The sequence below is a fragment of the Phyllobates terribilis genome, unplaced genomic scaffold (assembly GCF_046119375.1).
Source record: "Phyllobates terribilis strain yellow unplaced genomic scaffold, ASM4611937v1 Scaffold_1__5_contigs__length_1240528914, whole genome shotgun sequence".
NCBI lineage: Eukaryota > Metazoa > Chordata > Amphibia > Anura > Dendrobatidae > Phyllobates > Phyllobates terribilis.
In genome coordinates, this window is record NW_027362761.1 from 1150162724 (window position 1) to 1150183707 (window position 20984).

A 20984-nucleotide genomic window follows, 5' to 3' on the forward strand; every position below is an offset into this window, starting at 1 on the left:
CACACACTTGATCAGACAATGACTGCACATGCTTCTCTATTACCCATAGAAATGAATACAGATGTTATATACAGCCAGATATGAACGCCGTTACTTTAGCTTCTGTCAAAGAAAATATTCTATCTAGCAATTTCTGTTTACTCTGATGTCGAAAAAGTGACACTAGGAAATGGCCACCATTATATACGTGACTGATGGCGGTCATTATGCCCAGAAGCATTACCACTTGGAGAATATTGCTGCCATGTTACCTGTAGACTCTGTAGATGTATCTGGATAATACTGCAATAATTCATCACACTCACTACACAATAGAAAAATTCTCCTTTTTGGAATAAATCATTCTTTCTATTTTCATTGACCCGGGAGTCTCCTAAAAATAAGGCCAAGGTCCCAGACTCCCAGCAGAACTAGAAAATGACCAGAAATGCAGCCACCACTAGGGGGAGCTCATGTCATGTGTTTAATATTGCTGGCATAGGCCCGAAAGGGAGGCGTATACATATATATATGAGACAAGCCCTCACAACCTTCCAGTTCATGGAGAGGGAGATTGCTTAATATTAGGATTGCACACAAAAAAGACTTGTATAACGTCCTGCTCATCGTTATTGGCACCCATGTAGTGTAAGTACATAATGTGGAATATCTCCTGAAAAAAATGAATCAACTGAAACATTTTTTTTGTATAGAGCACTCGTGTTAAATACAAAAGAGCAAATGATAAACAATAATTTAAAACAAAAAATAATGGGAGTGAAAATAGAAAAACCTAAAGCTTGCTGTGACACTGATATTGGCACCCTTAACGAAGCTTATAAGGAAAAAACACCTTTCCAATAGTTAAGCATGGTGGAGGATCCGTAATGCTGTGGGGTTGCTTTGCTGCGTCTGGTACTGGAAGCCTTGACAGCATCACGGGAATCATGAAATCAGAGAATTATCAAAAAGATTTTAGAGCGAAATGTCCTACCCAGTATAAGAAAACTAGGTTAGAGTCGTAGATCATAGGTCCTCCAGCAAGACGATGACTCAAAGCACACATCCAAAAGTACACAGGAATGGTTGAAAAAGAAAAAAAATGGACTGTTTTAAAATGGCCAGCAATGAGTCCTGACTAGGGTTGAGCGAGTATGTTCTGTCCGAGTATGCTCGGGCCGAGCTCCGAGTATTTACAGCTGCTCGGTGATAAGGTTAAATCGCTCCTGTGTGCATGATTTGCAACTGTTTGACAGCTTTATTACATGTGAGGAATGTGTAAGAAATAGACATTCCTCACATGTAATAAAGCTGTGAAACAGTTGCAAATCATGCACACGGGAGCGATTTAACCTTATCACCGAGCAGCCGTAAATACTCGGAGCCCCGCCCGAGCATACTCGGCGAAAGGGTTAATAGAACATACTCGCTCAACACTACACTGTGTTCCAAATTATTATGCAAATAATATTTTCTCAGATTTTCCCAAATTACCTATATGAATTGCAGTCATTGTAATTTTCCAGTCAAATAACTATTAGCGTACAATTGAAAGGTTTTTGTACAAACTGCTTATGATAACAGTATATTTTTAAAAAAATAAAACACTCAAACTGCACTCAAAATGCATGTTCCAAATTATTATGCACAGCAGAGTTTTCAACCTTTTCATTTTAATAAAGAACAAAAAAATGGTCATTTTTGAAATTATAAGCATTAGCAGGTTGTTAGAAACTGAAATCAAACAGTTTTCAACTCAAAACTTTATTCTAGGTGATGTTACATTTGCACATAGGACCCCTTGTTCGAAAGGAGCTTCTGAACTCTCTCGTCCATTGAATTTGTCAGGTTTTGGATGGTTTCTGCTTCAATTGTTTTGCATGAGGACAGAATACCCTCCCAGAGCTGTTGCTTAGATGTGAACTGCCTCCCGCCATCATAGACACTCCTTTTGATGATGCTCCAGATCTTCTCAATGGGGTTGAGGTCAGGGGAGCATGGGTGCCACACCATAAGTTTGTCCCCTTTTATGCCCATATCAGCCAGAGATGCAGATGTGTTATGTGCAGCATGAGACGGGGCATTATCATGCATGAAAATGATCTTGCTGCGGAATGCACGGTTCTTCTTCTTGAACCATGGAAGGAAGTGCTGTTTGAGAAACTCAACATACATTATGGAGTTCATCTTTACCCCTTCAGGGATCCTAAAAGGGCCGACAATCTCTCTCCCCATGATTCCAGCCCAAAACATTACTCCACCTCCTCCTTGTTGGCGCCGTAGCCATGTTTGCATGGGGTGTCCATCAACAAGCCATCCTCCACTCCATCCATCTGGACCATCGAGCGTTGCACGGCACTCATCGGTGAACAAAACAGTTCGATGGTCCAGATGGATGAAGTGGGCATAAAAGGGGACAAACTTATGGTGTGGCCCCCATGCTCCCCTGACCTCAACCCCATTGAGAACCTCTGGAGCATCATCAAAAGGAGTGTCTATGATGGCGGGAGGCAGTTCACATCTAAGCAACAGCTCTGGGAGGGTATTCTGTCCTCATGCAAAACAATTGAAGCAGAAACCATCCAAAACCTGACAAATTCAATGGAGGAGAGAGTTCAGAAGCTCCTTTCGAACAAGGGGTCCTATGTGCAAATGTAACATCACCTAGAATAAAGTTTTGAGTTGAAAACTGTTTGATTTCAGTTTGTAATAACCTGCTAATGCTTATAATTTCAAAACTGACCATTTTTTTGTTCTTTATTAAAATGAAAAGGTTGAAAACTCTGCTGTGCATAATAATTTGGAACATGCATTTTGAGTGCAGTTTGAGTGTTTTATTTTTTTAAAAATATTCTGTTATCATAGGCAGTTTGTACAAAAACCTTTCAATTGTACGCTAATAGTTATTTGACTGGAAAATTACAATGACTGCAATTCATATAGGTAATTTGGGAAAATCTGAGAAAATATTATTTGCATAATAATTTGGAACACTGTGTAGTCCTGACATTAATCCCATTGAGAATCTTTGGGATGAGCTTAAATCTACCATTTGGAGAAAAAAAAACCTTGCAAACATTCAAGAGCTTGAACACACTGCAAGGGAAAAGTGGGAGAAAATTCCCGCTGAGAAGTGCAAGAAGCTTATAGATGGCTACAAGAAACATTTGGAGGCTGTCAGCAATGCCAAAGGGTGTGCAACCAAGTATTAATTAGGGGTGCTTTTATTAATGCACATGCGGTTTATTCTGTTTCTTCTTTGAAATTGCAACATGGAAGTCGAAAAACAATGTTTTATTGTTGTATTACTTTGGACCACTAATTAAAAAATCCTGAGGATATACTGTAACTTTGGTACATTTTCCATTTATTTCTGAAGATATTGTACAGTGTTTGAAAAAAATGAAGGGGTGCCAATAAGCCATAAGCAGTGAGCAGCACTGTATGGCGCTTGTCACACACAAGGTAGTGCAATGTGTCTGGTTTATAAGCTATTATTGACACTCATACTATTAGATTATATATGGTATAGGGACTCACTCTCTCTGGTAGGCATTAGGCCTCAGGTAGCATTCGCACAGGCAATGCAGTTTTGTTCCAAACGTGCAGTTTTTATCGATTTCCACAGGTTGTACAGCACCAAAACAAATTCATAATCATAAATCCCTAGCCTTGTCCAGGAACTAACTAATCAGATCAGACCCTGGCTACTCGTACACGGCTGAGCTAGCCCCAGCTCGGTCACATAGACAACTATTGTCCATAGTAACCACTGACACTTGCGGTTCTCTGCACACTGCCTGTGCATTTAATCATCATCACATATGTTTGTGTTCTCAACCAAACAGATTACAATCCTTTCTCCCGAAGCTGACTTTAGCGCTAAACAGAAATGTTCAACTCCCGGCACAGTTTGCACTGAACAGGCTGCAGCTTCCACACTATTCTCTGCAGCTCTCACAAACAGACTGCTTAGCGTAGTCTCCATTCAGAGATAGACCCTGGCATGTCTCTCTCTCTCAGCTACAGCTCACATTTTTGCTGGTCATTCACCAGCAGCACACTTGACTCTTCTTTATTCAGCAGACTGCCACTCCCTCAGGAGACTGCCACTCCCTCAGGAGACTGCCACTCCATGAAGCTAGTACCTATATGAGACCTGCAAGTCAAAGGCTCTCTTAAGGAACAATCAATATAACCTACATGGAAAATTAGGAGTGTGCAGCCAAAAGTAAAAATTTTATGAATTTTATTAATCAGAATTCTTTTAAAAATGATAGAGTACAAAAAGAGAAGTTATGCCAAAATGAAAGCCTGATCAAGGGAGTGCATGCTACAGTAATTCCAATACTAACAAATTAGTTGGAATACAAAAGAGTCAATATTCTCCTATCACACAAGATTTAAATAGAGCATGGCTGAGCAGATATCAAACGTAAAAATCATATATGGATAAATCCTATAGAGGGATAGTTCAACAGTTTTCCGTATACTATATGTTCAAAAAGTGTATATATATATGATATATGCCATGCAATCTGTCACATATTCAGTTGTTGGCCCATATTAGCATAGTAAGATCACTATCACGTATCCAGTTATTGGCCAAAAAGGGTGCATTGAACTGAAATGCATGTGCTCAAGCATAGTAATCAATAACCTGTAGCTAGTCCTAAAAGCATATTTACCCAGGGTCAGGACAGATGATCCAGAGAGTGCCCCTAACGCGCGTTCACTCCATGAAGCTATTTCCTGTTTCTTAGAGAAACCCTGCAGGTGCATCTAATCAAGTCCATGCAGAGCTGGGAGTTAACCCTGTCCTTCCCAGCTATGCTACAGTATATGTATGGGTACAGTGGCACGCCCTTATGGTGCCTTCAGGAAGCTTTTATACTTTCTATTACTTTCACTGTGTATGAGGAGGCACTTAGTTGGCATGCCAGATTAAAGGAATTTCACTATATGATACACTCCTCCACGGTGAGGAAGCCAATGGTACGGCCATTTTTCCAAAGTTTCCCAAGAGTTGGTTTTCAAACATGATGGCACCAGGCCGCTTCTTGCTGGTACTACTGTGAGCAGTCTGTGTGGCCTAAATGTGCTACCATGGTCTGCAGCATCTCTGGACTTGTCTCTCATTGAGCACCTCTGGTACATTATTGGTCGGCAATTGTAAAGGAAGCTGCCAACAGCGGATCTTGATGATTTGCCCAAGTGCATTCACTGTGGCAGAACATTTCTCAGACGTCCATTAATAACATCATAGATAGCAGCCAAGGCTGCGTGTGGTGATTTCTGCGTGTGGTGTTCATACTCGATACTGAATAAATCGAGATGTTTTGAAAATTGTTTCGATTTTTTTTCATCATTTTCATATCAGTACCATGTCTATCCATCCTGTCATTTCCTTAATTCCATGACTTTTCCTTCTTGGCGTTGCATTTTCAACATTCAGGAGAGTGTATTGTATGTTTGTTACGAGGTTTCTTTACAAATAGAAATAAATGGTTGAAACCCTTTTTTTTTTTTTTTTCGAATTTACTTGTTGCATCCCACAATTCTGCGCATAGATCAGGAGGCCAGCGTAGACAAATCGATGGGGCTTAAGACCTCATACCTGGCATGGCTATCGCTAGAACAATGATTTGTCACGCCTGGTTGGAGTAAGGAGTGAATATGTAAAGGTTATATGTTTAAGCGAAAGCTGATACATCTTGCTCGTATACTTCCAGTAATCCTTCCAGATGAGAGATCTGCTCTTTTTGGATATCCCTTTTATTCCTGCAGACAAATTATACGTGCTAAATTGATTTTGAAGGATTAAGGCCGTCTGCTGTCGGCGCCGCTGATTGCTTTTCCACCACCCAGACTTCAATGACTAAATGACTACTGTATAGCCAAAAAAATGTGCTGAACATTTCTGCTCTTGCAAGAGCCGACAGCGGGGATATGGTGTAAGTGATGTTTTACTGATAAATGTAGTGAGTAATTTGCTCCAGGATGTATAAAGTAGGAAATGTTCCATTGTCACAAATGGTCTTCTTTAAACATTTTTCTGTTTACAGCTCATATGCAAGCTGATGCGTCTCCATGGTAACAGACTACAAACATACACTGTGTAGTCTGATCCTTTAATTTCACCATTGCCAAAGGCGTCAGCGCCCAGTGCGGTGAATGCAAGCACAGTGGACCACTTGGCCTGGATTTCCATAAGTGATTTCCAGTGTATATATATATATATACAGTCATGGCCGAAAGTGTTGGCACTGGTGATGAGCGAGCTTGAATTGTTAACCCTTTAGGCGAGCACGCTTGGGTGCTCGCCAAGTATGTTCGGCGTGCTCCGCATTGATGTAAGTGTCGCCGCGGCTGCATGTGTCACCGCTGTTAAACACCTGTGACAACATGCAGGGATTGCCTGTTTGTTAAGCACCTGTGACACATGCAGGGATTGCCTAACAGCCGTGACACATGCAGCCACGGCGACACTTACATAAATGCAGAGCACAGCGTAAATACTCGGCGAGCACCCGAGCGTGCTCGCCAAAAGGGTTAACAATTCAAGCTCTCTCATCACTTGTACTTTACAAGCAATCGTTGGAGAACTAAAATAAATATATATAAAAAATGGAAAACTGAAAAATCTTAAAAAAGGTTTAAAAAAATTCAGATCACGCCACCTGTTCCTGGAAACAGAAATAAGTTCTAAAAAAAAAAAAATGAAAGAAAAATGAACAGTGAATATATTTAGTATCATCACGTGCCCAGCTGTCTGAACTTGATAACATATCATATTGATCCCATACTGCGAATGCCAAACTGAAAAAAACTTCGAAATGGCAGAGTCGCTGGTCACGTCACCTCTCAAAAAATTGCCCCCATTATTGACCGCAAAAATGGTTCCGATAAAAAATGCAGCTCGTACCGCACACAAACAAGCCCTGATGCTACTCGGCTTTCGATTCTTTCCTTCTCACTTTCTAAAACCTAAAGAGGGGCCAATCGGGACTCTGTCACCCAAGGACCCACACGAACCTGGAGCCAGTCTTGGTCATGGTGGATCGTCTTGTCACCCGGTGCATCGTGGACATCTGCATGGTTTTCTGTCTCACATAGAGATTTTCTGGGTATTAATACGCCAATTTTGCTTTGTTACAGTTCGAACAGGAGAACCAGAGACTCGTCAGCGAGATGAACAGTCTGTGCGATGAAGTAAGGTAAACTTGCCCATGAGCTTCAGCTTGAAACCATTTATATTCCTGTAATATCTTAATTTACTATTCATACAGGACGGCCATTGGCCGGTTACTTCTACCACCGTCCCGCGAGGAGCACAGTAGTGTGTCTCTGCATGCCCAATGTCCAATCGGGCTGAAAAAACTATTGTTCTACTGTCCCTTCTGATTCTCAAAACCTGAGGCTCCACTGCTGAAATTCCCTCTTCTGGCTTATGTTGTGATGGTTAACCTCCTCAAATCGCCACACACATCAATGTCTACTTGTATGTGATGACTTCATATCTAAACTGCACCTGATGACATCATATCTTACATGCATGACATCACGGCAAGTACTGATATCTCCGGATAGAGCTAAGGCTCTGCTCTCACATGTGTCATGGCTTCTGTTTCTATTGGAAGCCACCAGGCTGCCCAGGATTTGTGTTACAACGGATACCAAAAACTCGAAATGAACTCCATTGACTACTACATAGGGGAAGCCAAAAAATCAAGCCTGTGTAGGATGGGAGAGGCAGTCTACTCTATAGAAAGAACTTCTTACTTAATCCAACTAAAGGCATTATGATGTGTTAATGATGACAGCCCAGCGTGCAGATGATCTCCTTAGGTCTGGTTCCAGAAACCTTTGGGAGCCTCTGTAATTGCCGTTGAGAGCGGTGGCCATGCAGAGGAAATGTCGTTTTGCATGATGGCCATCAAATGAACGACTGTTCACCGGACCCTGGTCTAGCCTCCATGTCGGTCCTCCAAGGCAGCTAGGACAGGGTGACCACTTCGAATGCTGGTATCCTGGATGCGTAGTATAATTTCTATGTCTTTCGCGATGTGATGACGTGTGTCGCGATTACAGGAGCCTAGTAATCACAAGAGGCGCCTAGGATACCTTCATTCAAGTGCTAGCCGAGGAGGCTCGCACTGCCCTGGCCCGGCTGCTATGGACTATCAACATGGTGACTGGACCAGCGGCCTCCGAACCTTTTTTACTCTACTCTACTGCTCATGTAATAAATAGATGGATGGGTCTGTGGGAGCAAGAACCGCAATGTTGGTGTTCATGTGCTGTAATAAAGCACATGGGTAGGGCTCCTCCTCTTAACACTGCACTTTTTGTGTGTTTGGTCAGTGTGTCAGGTGAGTTATTTAAAGGGGTTGTACCAAGTTTGGAAGTTATTCCCTATGTACGGCATAGTGTATAGGGGATAACTTCCCAATCACTAGGGGTCAGACCATTGGAGCCCCCACTGGTCCCCGGAACTTGAATGGAGCCTTGGCGAATCATGAGCACTGTCGGTGTATTCATTATGTCAGCGCCGAAGACCAGTCCAAACGCTGCGCTCTTCTCTCTCTAGCGGTACCAGAGATAATGAATGGAGCAGTTGTGCAGATGATCGACCACCATTCCATTCACAGCCTCGTTCTTGGGATCAGCGGGGGTCCCAGCGATCGTAAAGTTATTCCCTATCCCAGGGGCAGTCACAGACTGAAGAAGGCCTCTGTGCAATAATATATGGGCCATTTGTAGTCCAAAAGCTCATCATAATGCACATCTGCATTGGAGGAAGAAGTTGCCACCTTACCTCTTGGAACCCTGCATAGGTTGCAAATAGATGTCTGCCTCTATGGATAGAGCATAGCTTCCAAATTTGAGAATGCCCCTTTTAATCTGTGATTTTCTTGTATGTGAAAAGAAAACAATTCAAAGCTTTTCTTCCCCATTGCATTGTTAAATAGGTTGTCCACTACTTTTACATTGATGACCTGTCCTTAGGATAGGTCATCAATGTCTGATGAGCCAGGGTCTGATAGCACACGGATGGTTTCCATGTTCTGCCCATGATTTTCACACCCATAGACTTCTATTGGTGACTTCGATACATGACCAAAAAACCAACATGTCTCCGCAATTTTTTTTTTCATTTATTTTTTGCATTATTTTGAATGCACGGTTTGCGAAAAAAACATGGACATGTGAACAGCACCAAAGATTAAAATGGGTATGGACGTCTGATCAAGATATAATAGTGACCATCCCAATAGGACATCAGAGCATTACCAAGCTGCTGCTTCCTAATGTCTTTACGAAAATGAAACCTCAAAGCTGCAGATACAGTGGGGAAAAAAAAGTATTTAGTCAGCCACCAATTGTGCAAGTTCTCCAACTTAAAAAGATGAGAGGCCTGTAATTGACATCATAGGTAAACCTCAACTATAAGAGACAAAGACTGCCAGACATGTACCCCTGCTTAAGCCATTACATGTCCGGGCCCGTCTGAAGTTTGCTAGAGCGCATTTGGATGATCCAGAAGAGTATTGAGAGAATGTCATATGGTCAGCTGAAACCAAAGTAGAACGGTTTGGTAGAAACAGAACTTGTCGTGTTTGGAGGAGAAAGAATGCTGAGTTGCATCCAAAGAAGACCATACCTACTGTGAAGCATGGGGGAGGCGACATCAAGCTTTGGGGCTGTTTCTCTGCCAAATGACCAGGACGATTGACCCGTGTACATGAAAGAATGAATGGGGCCATGTATTTTGAGATTTTGAGTGCAAACCTCCTTTCATCAGCAAGGGCATTGAAGATGAAACGTGGCTGGGTCTTTCAGCATGACAATGATCACAAGCACACCGTCAGGGCAATGAAGGAGTGGCTTCGTAAGAAGCATCTCAAGGTCCTGGAGTGGCCTAGCCAGTCTCCACATCTAAACCCTATAGAAAACCTTTGGAGGGCGTTGAAAGTCCGTGTTGTCCACTGACAGCCCCCAACCATCACAGCTCTAGAGGAGATCTGCATGGAGGAATGGGCCAACATACCAGCAACAGTGTGTGCCAACCTTGTGAAGACTTACAGAAAACGTTTGACCTCTGTCATTGCCAACAAAGGATATATAACAAAGTATTGAGATGAACTTTTGTAATTGACCAAATACTTATTTTCCACCAAAATTTGAACAAAAAATTCTTTCCAAATCAGACAATGTGATTTTCAGGATTTGTTTTCTCATTTTGTCTCTCATAGTTGAGGTCTACCTATGATGTCAATCACAGGCCTCTCATCTTGTTAAGTGGGAGAACTTGCACAATTAGTGGCTGACTAAATACTTTTTTTCCCCACTGTATTATGCCCAAATAACGAAAATAAATAAATAAATAAATAATGTAAAATTACATACATAAATTAATAAAAATAAAATAATAAAAAAATTATGTTAATCTGACCCTGGGGAGTAATGGAGTAAACGCTTCTGCATCTCACTAGAATTGTATGACGAGCCTAAGGGGTTAACACGTGGTAATGTATCAGATGTAAGCGGCATCCATAAATATATCGCCAAAGTGCAGGTATTTTTAAACAAAAGCCTTTCTCCATGGGAACCAGACAACGATGGAGGAGTTGTCGCGCTCGCTGTCCTCCTCCATCGAGCTGCTGCCTTTCACTATGCACAAACCCGGAGGGACGGGAGCAAAGAACGGCCATAATTGCTGAGCGAATGCTGAATTACGCACGCAGATCCGCATTGATATTCTGCATACAGGCCATAGTTTCATTGTAAGGAAATAATGTCTGTGACATTCATTGTGGATTTCCATCATTCATGAACATTACGTCATGTACAGACGCTATTGAGGCTCGGTCCCCTCTCCTGACACGTCCAGATTTGCAAATACAATAGCTTGATTTTTGTGCCCTTCCTCTGTTTCTCCACCTGGAAATAATATAACTATTGGCTACTATTCCCTTAGTCAGTGGAGTGTGTCCTTGCATTGTATTTGTCAGGACCTGATAGACAAGAATTGGAACACCCCATTGCCGATATATTCCTACATTTCCAGGAGGAATAACAGAGAAATGACAAAGTTGCTATGAGGACAACAGACATACACTCATTTCCGAAAGTGTTCACACCCTTGAAATTGTTCCAGATAATGAAGTATTTCTCCCAGAAAATTATTGCAGTTACACATGTTTTATTATACACATTTATTTCCTTGTTTTTGTGTTGTTCCAATAAACACTAACTGAGGAAAAAAGGCAAATTGGACATAATTTCACACAAAACCCCCAAAATGAGCCGGACAAAATTGTTGGCACCACCAACTTAATATTTGGTTGCATACCCTTAGGAATAAATAACTGCAATAAATCGCTCCCTATAACCATCAACAAAGCTTCTTACACCTCTCAGCTGGAATTTTGGAGCCCTCTTCTTTTGCAAACTGCTCCAGGTCTCTCATATTTGAAGGCGCCTTCTCCCAACAGCAATTTTAAGATCTCTCCACAGGTGATCAATGGAATCAATATTCAGACTCATTGCTGGCTACTTCAGTACTCTCCAGCACTTTGTTTCCATACATTTCTGGGGCTTCTTGGAGTATGTTTGGGGTCAGTGTCCTGGAAGACTCATGACCTAGGACACAACCAGCTTTCTGACATTGGGCACTACATTGCGACCCAAAATTGTTTGGTAATTTTCAGATTTCATGAAGCCTTGCTCTCAGTCAAGGCACCCAGAGGCCAGAGGCAGCAAACAACCCCAAAACATCTTTGAACCTCCACCATATTTGACTGTAGATACTGTGTTCCTTTCTTTGTAGGCCTAATTCTGTTTTCGGCAAACAATAGAATGATGTGCTTTACCAAAAAGCTGCATCTTGGTCTCATCTTCCACAAGATGCTTTCCCAGGAGGATTTTGGCTTACTCACATACATTTTTGGCAAACAGTTTAGCTTTCTATGTCTGTCAGCAGTGGAGTCCTGGATCTCCTGCCATAGCGTTTCATTTCATTTAAATGTGGACAGATAGTTCGCACTAACACTGATGCACCCTGAGCCTGCAGGACAGCTTGAAATTCTTTTGAACTTGATTGGAGCTAATTATCCACCATCCGGACTATCCTGTGTTGCAACCTTTTATCAATTTTTCTCTGCCGTACACATTCAGGGAGATTAGCTACAGTGCCATGGGGTTTAAACTTCTTGATTATGCCACGCACCGTGGACAAAGGAACATCAAGATCTCTGGAGATGGACTTGTAACCTTAAGATTGTTGATATTGTTCAATAATTTTGGTTCTCAAGTCCTCAGACAGTTCTCGTCTCCTCTTTCTGTTCTCAATGCTTAAGGTCACACACACAGACACACAATGCAAAGATTGAGTCAAATTCTCCACCTTTTATCTGGTTTCAGGTGTCATTTTCATATTGCCCACACCTGTTGCTTGCCACAGGTGAGTTTGAACGTGCATCACATGCTTGAAACAAAGTTGTTTACCCACAATTTTGGAAAGGTGCCAACAATTTTGTCTGGCCCATTTGTTGGAGTTGTGTGAAATTTTGTCCAATTTGCCTTTTTGCTCTGTCTTATTTTGTGTTGTTCCAATACACACAAAGGAAATAAACATGTGTATAACAAAACATGTGTAATTGCAATAATTTTCTGGGATAAATACTTTATTTTCTGGAACAAATTCAAGGCGCGCCAACACTTTTGGCCATGACTGTATATAAAGAATCGGTTCCAGCTCCCCAATTGCCCAAAATGACATGTAGGTTACACATACTCGCACCTCCAGGATGCAGCCCTCTGCTCTGCACTCCCCGTCCCCAATATTACAGGAGGTCCTTGCTGATACCTCATATATGGTTTTCTGCAGGTACCTAAACCGGATGGCTCCTTCAGAACCTTTATTAATCTGAAGTCCTTGAATAGGTATCTAAAGGTGCATACGTTTAAGAAGGAATCTATAAACACAGCAATAAAGTTACTCTTTCCTGATTGTTACATGGCGGTCTTGGATCTTAAAGATTCATACTACCACGTACCTATTAATGCGGATCATCAAAAAAAACCTCAGGGTGGCGGTAGATTTGGAGGGAGTGGTTAGGCACTTTCAATACACGTCCCTTCCTTTCGGACTAGCTATAGCACCTAGAATGCTCACTAAGGTAGTGGCTGAAGCTATGGCCCATCTCTGAGAAAGAGATGTTCTTATCATCCCTTATCTGGATGATTTCCTGATAGTAGGGAACTCCTTCCACCAATGTAAAGAACCTGGAAGAAGTAATGTCTACCTTGAAAAACTTAGGTTGATTATTAAATCTACAGAAATCCAGATTAGTGCCCATGAAAGCCCAGCAATTTCTCGGAGTCATACTTGATTTAGAAATACAAGAATCTCGCCTCCCGGTCTCAAAAATCAAAAAAGATCCAACACCAGGTGAAGGAAGCTATAGGAGACCCCTGTCTCTCAGAAGGGTGATGTCCTTATTGGGTACTTTAACATCTTGCTTCCCAGCAGTTTTATGGGCACAGTTCCATTCTAGGGTTCTGCAGTGGGATGTACTGTATAACGAATCAGTTCTCAAGGGGCATCTAGAGGGTAGAATAACATTATCCCCTCGCTCGACACAATCCCTTCGGTGGTGGCTGGAAAGTCAGAACCTGTCCAGGGGGGTCCCTCAGGTGGTAAATCCGACATGTGTAATAACCACAGATGCAAGTCCCATGGGGTGGGGGGCCCATCTAGGTGGAGAAGTAATCCAAAGTGTTTGGAAAAGGGACGAGAAGGTGTACTCTTCTAATGTTAAGGAATTATTGGCAGTGGAACGAGCGGTAAGCGGGTTCCTTGTATCCTTACTGGGACAGAACGTCAAACTCTGATAAAGGTTTCAGATTGTTTGTTGCAAAAGGCAGAAACTCATCTCCTCTCCCTTACTGCCTTACACATAAAGGGAAAGGAAAATATCAAGGCAGACTTCTTGAGCCGCAATACACTAAGAGAAGGAGAATGGCTGTTGAAACAAGAGGTCTTTTCTCAGATAGTTCAGAAATGGGGTCTTCCGGTGGTGGATCTGTTCGCCACCAGGTGGAACCGGAGGGTAAAAGATTTCTGTTCCCTGAACCCGAGGGAAAATCCCCTAGCAGTGGACACTCTCCTGATTCCCTGGAAATTCAGTCTGGCTTATTCCTTTCCTCCTGTGTTTCTACTTCCGGCAGTCATAAGTAAGATCAGGGCAGACAAAACGCAGGTCATGCTGGTAGCCCCCTTCTGGCCCAGGTGGCCTTGGTTCTCTTGCCTGAGGGGGATGTCCGTTTCAGACCAGTGGATTCTACCAGAGATCCCGGATCTCCTCTCACAAGGGCCAATAATCCATCCTCCAGCACCTAATCTGATACCATGGGATTTCAACTTGGTATTGACAGCATTGTCCGACCCGCTATTTGAACCCTTAGATTCAGCCACCCTTAAAATCATTTCCCTTAAAACAGCCGTTCTGGTTGTGTTGACTTCGGCCAGAAGAGTTAGTGACATCCAAGCCCTGTCTACAGCTCCACCGATTGTCATCTAATATTTGAGTAGAGTGATCTTAAAATTGGACCCGGCCTATCTCCCTAAGTTAGCATTCCGCTTTCATAGGACTCAGGAGGTTGTTTTGCCCTTGTAGTTTTGCACACAATGCAGCAGGGATTTTGGCTCACTCCTCCATACAGATCTTCTCCAGATTTTTCAGGATTCAGGCTGTCGCTGGGCAATATTGAGTTTTAGCTCCCTCCAAAGATTTTCCATTGGGTTCAGGTCTGGAGACTGGCTTGGCCACTCCAGGACCTTGAAATGCTTCTTGAGCCACTCGCAATAAATTACCCCATCCATTCTCCCTTCAATACAGTGCAGTCGTCCTGTCCCCTTTGCAGAAAAGCACCCCCAAAGTATGATGTTTCCCCTACCATGCTTCACTGTTGGGATGGTGTTCTTGGGGTTGTACTAATCCTACTTCTTCCTCCAAACATGGTGAGTGGGGTTGATTCCAGAAAGTTTTATTTTGGTCTCATTGACCACAAGACCGTCCATGCCTCCTCTGGATCATCCAGATGGTTATTGGCGAACTTCAAACGGGCCTGGACATGTGCTGGCGTGAGTAGGGGTACCTTGTGTGCCATGCAGGATTTTAATCCATGATGGTGTAGTGTGTTACTAATGGTAATGTTTGAGACTGTTGTTCCAGGTCTTCCCATGTAGTTCTGGGCTGACCTTTCTCACAATCATCCTTACCCCACAAGGCGAGATCTTGCATGGAGCCCCAGACCGAGGAAGATTGACAGTCATCTTGGTTTTCCTCCATTTTCTAATAATTGCGCCAACAGTTGTTGCCTTCTCACCAAGCTGCTTGCCTATTGTTCTGTGGTCCATCCCAGCCTTGTGCATGTCAAGAGGTCTACCTATGATGTCAATTACAGGCCTCGCTCATCTTTTTAAGTGGGAGAACTTGCACAATTAGTGGCTGACTAAATGCTTTTTTTCCCCCCTGTATGTCGCTTAATTTGACCCCTATTTTGTTTTCCTTCCCATTTGAGCACATTTGGTCGAGCTGTACATGTATATGGATTGGGCTGTGGGGGGAGAAGTCCGAAGAAGCCTTGATCGATCGCTATCTAATGGCCGTCTTAAAGGAGTTGTCCACTTTTTGGGGACTTAATTGAAATGAGTGTATTTGGGGCTAAAAATCATTTTTGTATTTTGCACCGTTTGGCTTCCACAAGCTTTGTTTTACTGCACATTCATCTTTGATGAATCACCTTCAAGGAGCTCAGAAAAAAAACAAAGTGTTACAAACTCTCCTCTCAGACTGTCAGAACGAGCTTACTGATGAATTCCCAGTGAACTCAATCTGCAGACTGCAACAAAGAGACTACAGAAGGCAAACGGTGCAAAATTTTTAATTAAACTCCACTACAGAAATGATTTTTAGCCACTAATATATGGATATAAGTAAACATATAAATTGTCCCCTAAGGTAGACAACCCCTTGAAGACTCACAAGTGTGTGTTTGGCTTCCAGTTCGTAGCCGCTTTGGCTCACTGCCTCTCATCATTGGATGACTCTTGACTTTATCATGCCGATGTCCAGATAGGTTATTGTGGACAGTGCTCGGGGTGCGGTGCTCGGCGCTCATTGCTGCGCTGCCTTCATTCATGAGTATAAATCCGATGTCTTCTGTTTCATTTACAGAACCCAAATGTATTTACCCCCCATTAACGGGATTCAATTTATATTGTCTGCTAAACGGAGGATAATTTATGGCTCCCATTAATGAAAACACAGCTGAACATGAACATTAGCTACATATGACTGGAGGCCTATTAATAGGGATGGTGTGGGTGGTGGATCTCGGCTGCCTGGTGCATGCAGTGCGGAACATTGAAAACTTGACTCATAGAATGTTCCGTTGCCAATATTGATTGTTCTTCCCGCCTTCCGTCATAGCTGTAGGCACCAGATTATTAAAAAAAGGGGACATAAATATACAATTTTTTGTTTTTATTTTTTATTACAAGCCTCCTATTACAATTGGCTATAATCATAACCTGAAAGAAACAAGTAACTGCACAAGCATCATTACTGGATGTTCTACGGGCCCGTGATGAGGGGGGTGACGGCACTGAATTTTTTTTGTTGTTGCTGAAATACAGTCCTTTCATTTTAATTTTTTTTTCTTGCATAAAAATGTAGGCGCTTCCATACAGTGCTGTAGTAAGTGTATAGATCCATATGCAGGAGCTCCCCCCAGTGAAGACTTCAAGTCGTATAAGTTTGTTTTTTTTGTTTTTTTTTTTTAAGTCAGGCTGGTTTATTGCAATCCTCATAAACCGCGTCACCAGAAAACTTAAATACAGCCATTGCCCGATACAAGGTAAAACATAAAGTAACAAGTCCATGCAATAGTTCTGGTTAGCCCACCTGGCTTAGAGTTCAGCTTCCATGTCCTTTAGCAAAGGCACTTAATCCAGGAGATCTGCACACCTCCATACCTCCAGCATGTGTGAGACCAACAGCTCTCAATTTACCCAGTAAATCCCACCTAGGGGTGGAGATATGGTGAGCAGCCGTTCAGATGCTCCTAATCAACCTGTCATGGGCGATTAACCCCTTTTAGCCCTATATGCTTTAAAGCATCACTTCAAGTTTATGTCCCAACCACTATCTGTCTAACAGCCACCTCACAAAATATAAATATACAGCTCTGGCAAAAATTAAGAGACCACCTCACAGTTTTCTAAAAATCACCATCTCTACATGTCTGTCAGGCATTCCATTCCAGTGTCAGTTGAATTCCAACCAAAGTCCACCTCATTCTACTTAATATGCTTCTGATTAGGTGATCGCCTGAACCAAATCTTATGTAACGAGGGAAAGTATAAAATACACTGCAGTGGTCTTCACAATCCTCTTGCAATAGGACAAGCTGGATGGCAAAACAAGTGCTAGGAATAGCCCAAAAGATATTTGAATGAAAAAATAACTTGTAACCATGCCAAAGAAGCTGGAAAGAAAAGTCTTGAGTGAGGAAAAGACTAGCTTAATTCTGGCTTTACTAGCAGAGGGATACCGTGAGCGTCATGTTGCCTCCATCCTTAAAATTTCGTAGACGGCAGTCCATTACAACAAGGTCAAGAAGCAGACATTGGGGACAACAAAGCTACAGACCGGCAGAGGGCGAAAGCGACTCTCCACTGACAGGGATGACCGTCATCTTATTCGAATGTCACTCAACATCCACAGGATGACATCAAGTGACCTACAAAAGGAATGGCAAATGGCAGCTGGGGTGAAGTGCACGGCAAGAACAGTTCATAACGGGCTCCTAGAGACAGGCCTCAAGTCATGTAAAGCTAGAAAAAAGCCTTTCATCAAGGAGAAACAAAGGAGAGCCAGGCTGAAGTTTGCCAAAGACCATAAGGATTGGACCATAGAGGACTGGAGTAAGGTAATCTTCTCTGATGAGTTTAATTTTCAGCTTTGCCCAACATCTGGTCATCTAATGGTTAGACGGAGACCAGGAGAGGCATACAAGCCACAGTGTCTTGCACCCACTGTGAAATTTGGTGGAGGATCGGTGATGAACTGGGGATGCTTCAGCAAGGCTGGAATTGGGCAGGTTAATCTTTGCGAAGGACGTATGAATCAAGCCGCATACAAGGTTATCCTTGAAAAACACTTGCTTCCTTCTGCTCAGGCAATGTTCCCCAACTCTGAGGACTGTTTTTTCCAGCAGGACAATGCCCCATGCCACACAGCTAGGTCAATCAATGTGTGGATGAAGGAGCACCACATCAAGACCCTGTTATGTCCAGCCCAATCTCCAGACCTGAACCCCATTGAAAACCTCTGGAATGTAATCAAGAGGAAGATGGATAGTAACAAGCCATCAAACAAAGAAGAACTGCTTACATTTTTGTGCCAGGAGTGGCATAAGGTCACCCAACAGCAGTGTGAAAGACTGGTGGAAAGCAGCCAAGACGCATGAAAGCTGTGATCAAAAATCATGGTTATTCCACCAAATATTGATTACTGAACTCATCCTGAGTTAAAACATGAGTATTGTTGTTTCTAAATGAATTAGAACTTGTTTTCTTTGCATTATTTGAGGTCTGAAAGCACTGTTTCTTTTTTATTATTTTGACGATTCCTCATTTGCTGCAAATAAATACAAAATTTTTAGCTTTGAATTCTGGAGACATGTTGTCAGTAGTTTATAGAATAAAACAACAATGTACATTTTACTCAAAAATAGACCTATAAAGAGAAAAATCAGAGAAAATGAAAATTTTGCATTGGTCTCTTAATTTTTGCCAGAGCTGTATATATAAATACACCAGGATGGTGCCATGATGAGTGACATGTATATACCAGGATGGGGGACGTATATACCAGGATGGAGATTATATATACGAAAACGTAGAATATATTTACCAGGATAAGGTACATATATATACGAGGATGGAGGATATATATACTAGGATAAGGGATATGTATGCCAGGATAAGGGATATATATACCAGGATGGGGGGCATATATACCAGGATGGAGGATATATATACCAGGATAAGGTACATATGTATACGAGGATGGAGGATATATATACTAGGATAAGGGATATGTATGCCAGGATGGGGGGCATATATACCAGGATGGAGGATATATATACCAGGATAAGGTACATATATATACGGGGATGGAGGATATATATACCCGAATAAGGGATATGTATACCAGGTTAAGGGACATGTATACGAGGATGGAGGATATATATACCAGAATGGGGGATATATATAGCAGGATGGGGGATATGGTATATATACCAGGATGGGGGACATATATGAGGGACATGTATATACCAGGATGGAGGATATATATACCAGGATAAGGTACATATATATACGAGGATGGAGGATATATATACTAGGATAAGGGATATGTATGCCAGGATGGGGGGCATATATACCAGGATGGAGGATATATATACCAGGATGGAGGATATATATACACTAGGATAAGGTACATATGTATACAAGGATGGAGGATATATATACTAGGATAAGGGATATGTATGCCAGGATAAAGGTTATATATACCAGGATGGGGGGCATGTATACTAGGATGGAGGATATATACACCAGGATAAGGTACATATATATACGAGGATGGAGGATATATATACCAGAATAAGGGATATGTATACCAGGTTAAGGGACATGTATACGAGGATGGAGGATATATATACCAGAATGGGGGATATATATACCAGGATGGGGGATATGGTATATATACCAGGATGGGGGACATATATGAGGGACATGTATATACCAGGATGGAGGATATATATACCAGGATAAGGGACATATATACGAGGATGGAGGATATATATACCAGGATAAGGGACATACCAGGATGGGGCCATGATGAGGGACATGTATATACCAGGATGGGGGGACATATATACCAGGAAGGAGCTTAAGATGGGTGACATTACTACATAATGGAGGAGGTGGGGCAACTCGTCTGTCCTTATTTAGAATGGGCCCATACATCTGACCAATATGGAGGGTGGGGGTGGGCCGGTCTATTCTTGCATCGGGACCCATCAGACTCCAGCTACGCTACTGAACTGATGGAAGTTTTCTTCTTAAAAATGAAAGTGATAGAGGATGAGATGCTTGATACTTCTGCGGATGATGAGCCTCATCTCTTTATGACAAGCCGGGGAGATGCTATAAATACATTTCTGATTGTTGATGGATCATTAGCATATTGGATTCACTTGTGCTTTAGTTTTACAGCTTTTTTTTTCTTCGATTTGGCAGTGAATTCATGCAAAAAAAAAATCGCTCATTACACCATATGTTGCGTTAATTCTGCATGCTTTTGTGAAAACCTTATAGACGAGCCCTCCTCGATGCATGTGAAGGGCTCTGCATTATCCCTCCTCTATGTGTATGCTTCAGCCTACAAATGGCCTACAGGTCCATTTCTATCAGTTGTTGCCACAGAGCTTGCAATCTAATTGTCTTACCGGTGGACTGCTTGATTTTTGCATTACAAGAGGAGGCTTAAGTACTTAAAGGAATATTGCTACTTCACAATGTAAAGACATGGCATTTGGATTGGGATTTGCTGTGTGGCATATCACACACCGTATAGGAAACTGCTCTATTTACAGGGGTTATCCACCTTTGGGGACAATTTTTTTTTTTTTTTTTGTTTATTATTATTATTAAATGTGTTTTCCCTTTTTATAGCCTGTCTGTTGCACTGTCTATTGTAGGCTGCAGAATGAGTCAACTGCGAATTCGTCAGTGAGCTTATTCTGGTGATCCATTGGGAGCGCTTCTCAGCTAATTTATGACCATAGACCACATCAAAGTTGACTGTCCAGGAAAAATAAGAGTTTACAAAAGCTAGATATACATGCATTTATTTAAAAAAAAA

At 42.1% G+C, this 20984-nt stretch overlaps 1 protein-coding gene across 1 annotated transcript in view; it reads left to right on the forward strand.

Annotated features, from left to right (window-relative positions):
- STX18 (syntaxin 18) overlaps positions 1 to 20984 on the forward strand; it is a 193669-nt gene that overhangs the window by 160469 nt on the left and 12216 nt on the right. Inside the window, exon 8 of the mRNA XM_073648398.1 lies at positions 7138 to 7196. Within this exon, the coding sequence (XP_073504499.1) occupies positions 7138 to 7196 (59 nt within the window). The remainder of the gene's footprint in view (positions 1 to 7137; positions 7197 to 20984) is intronic.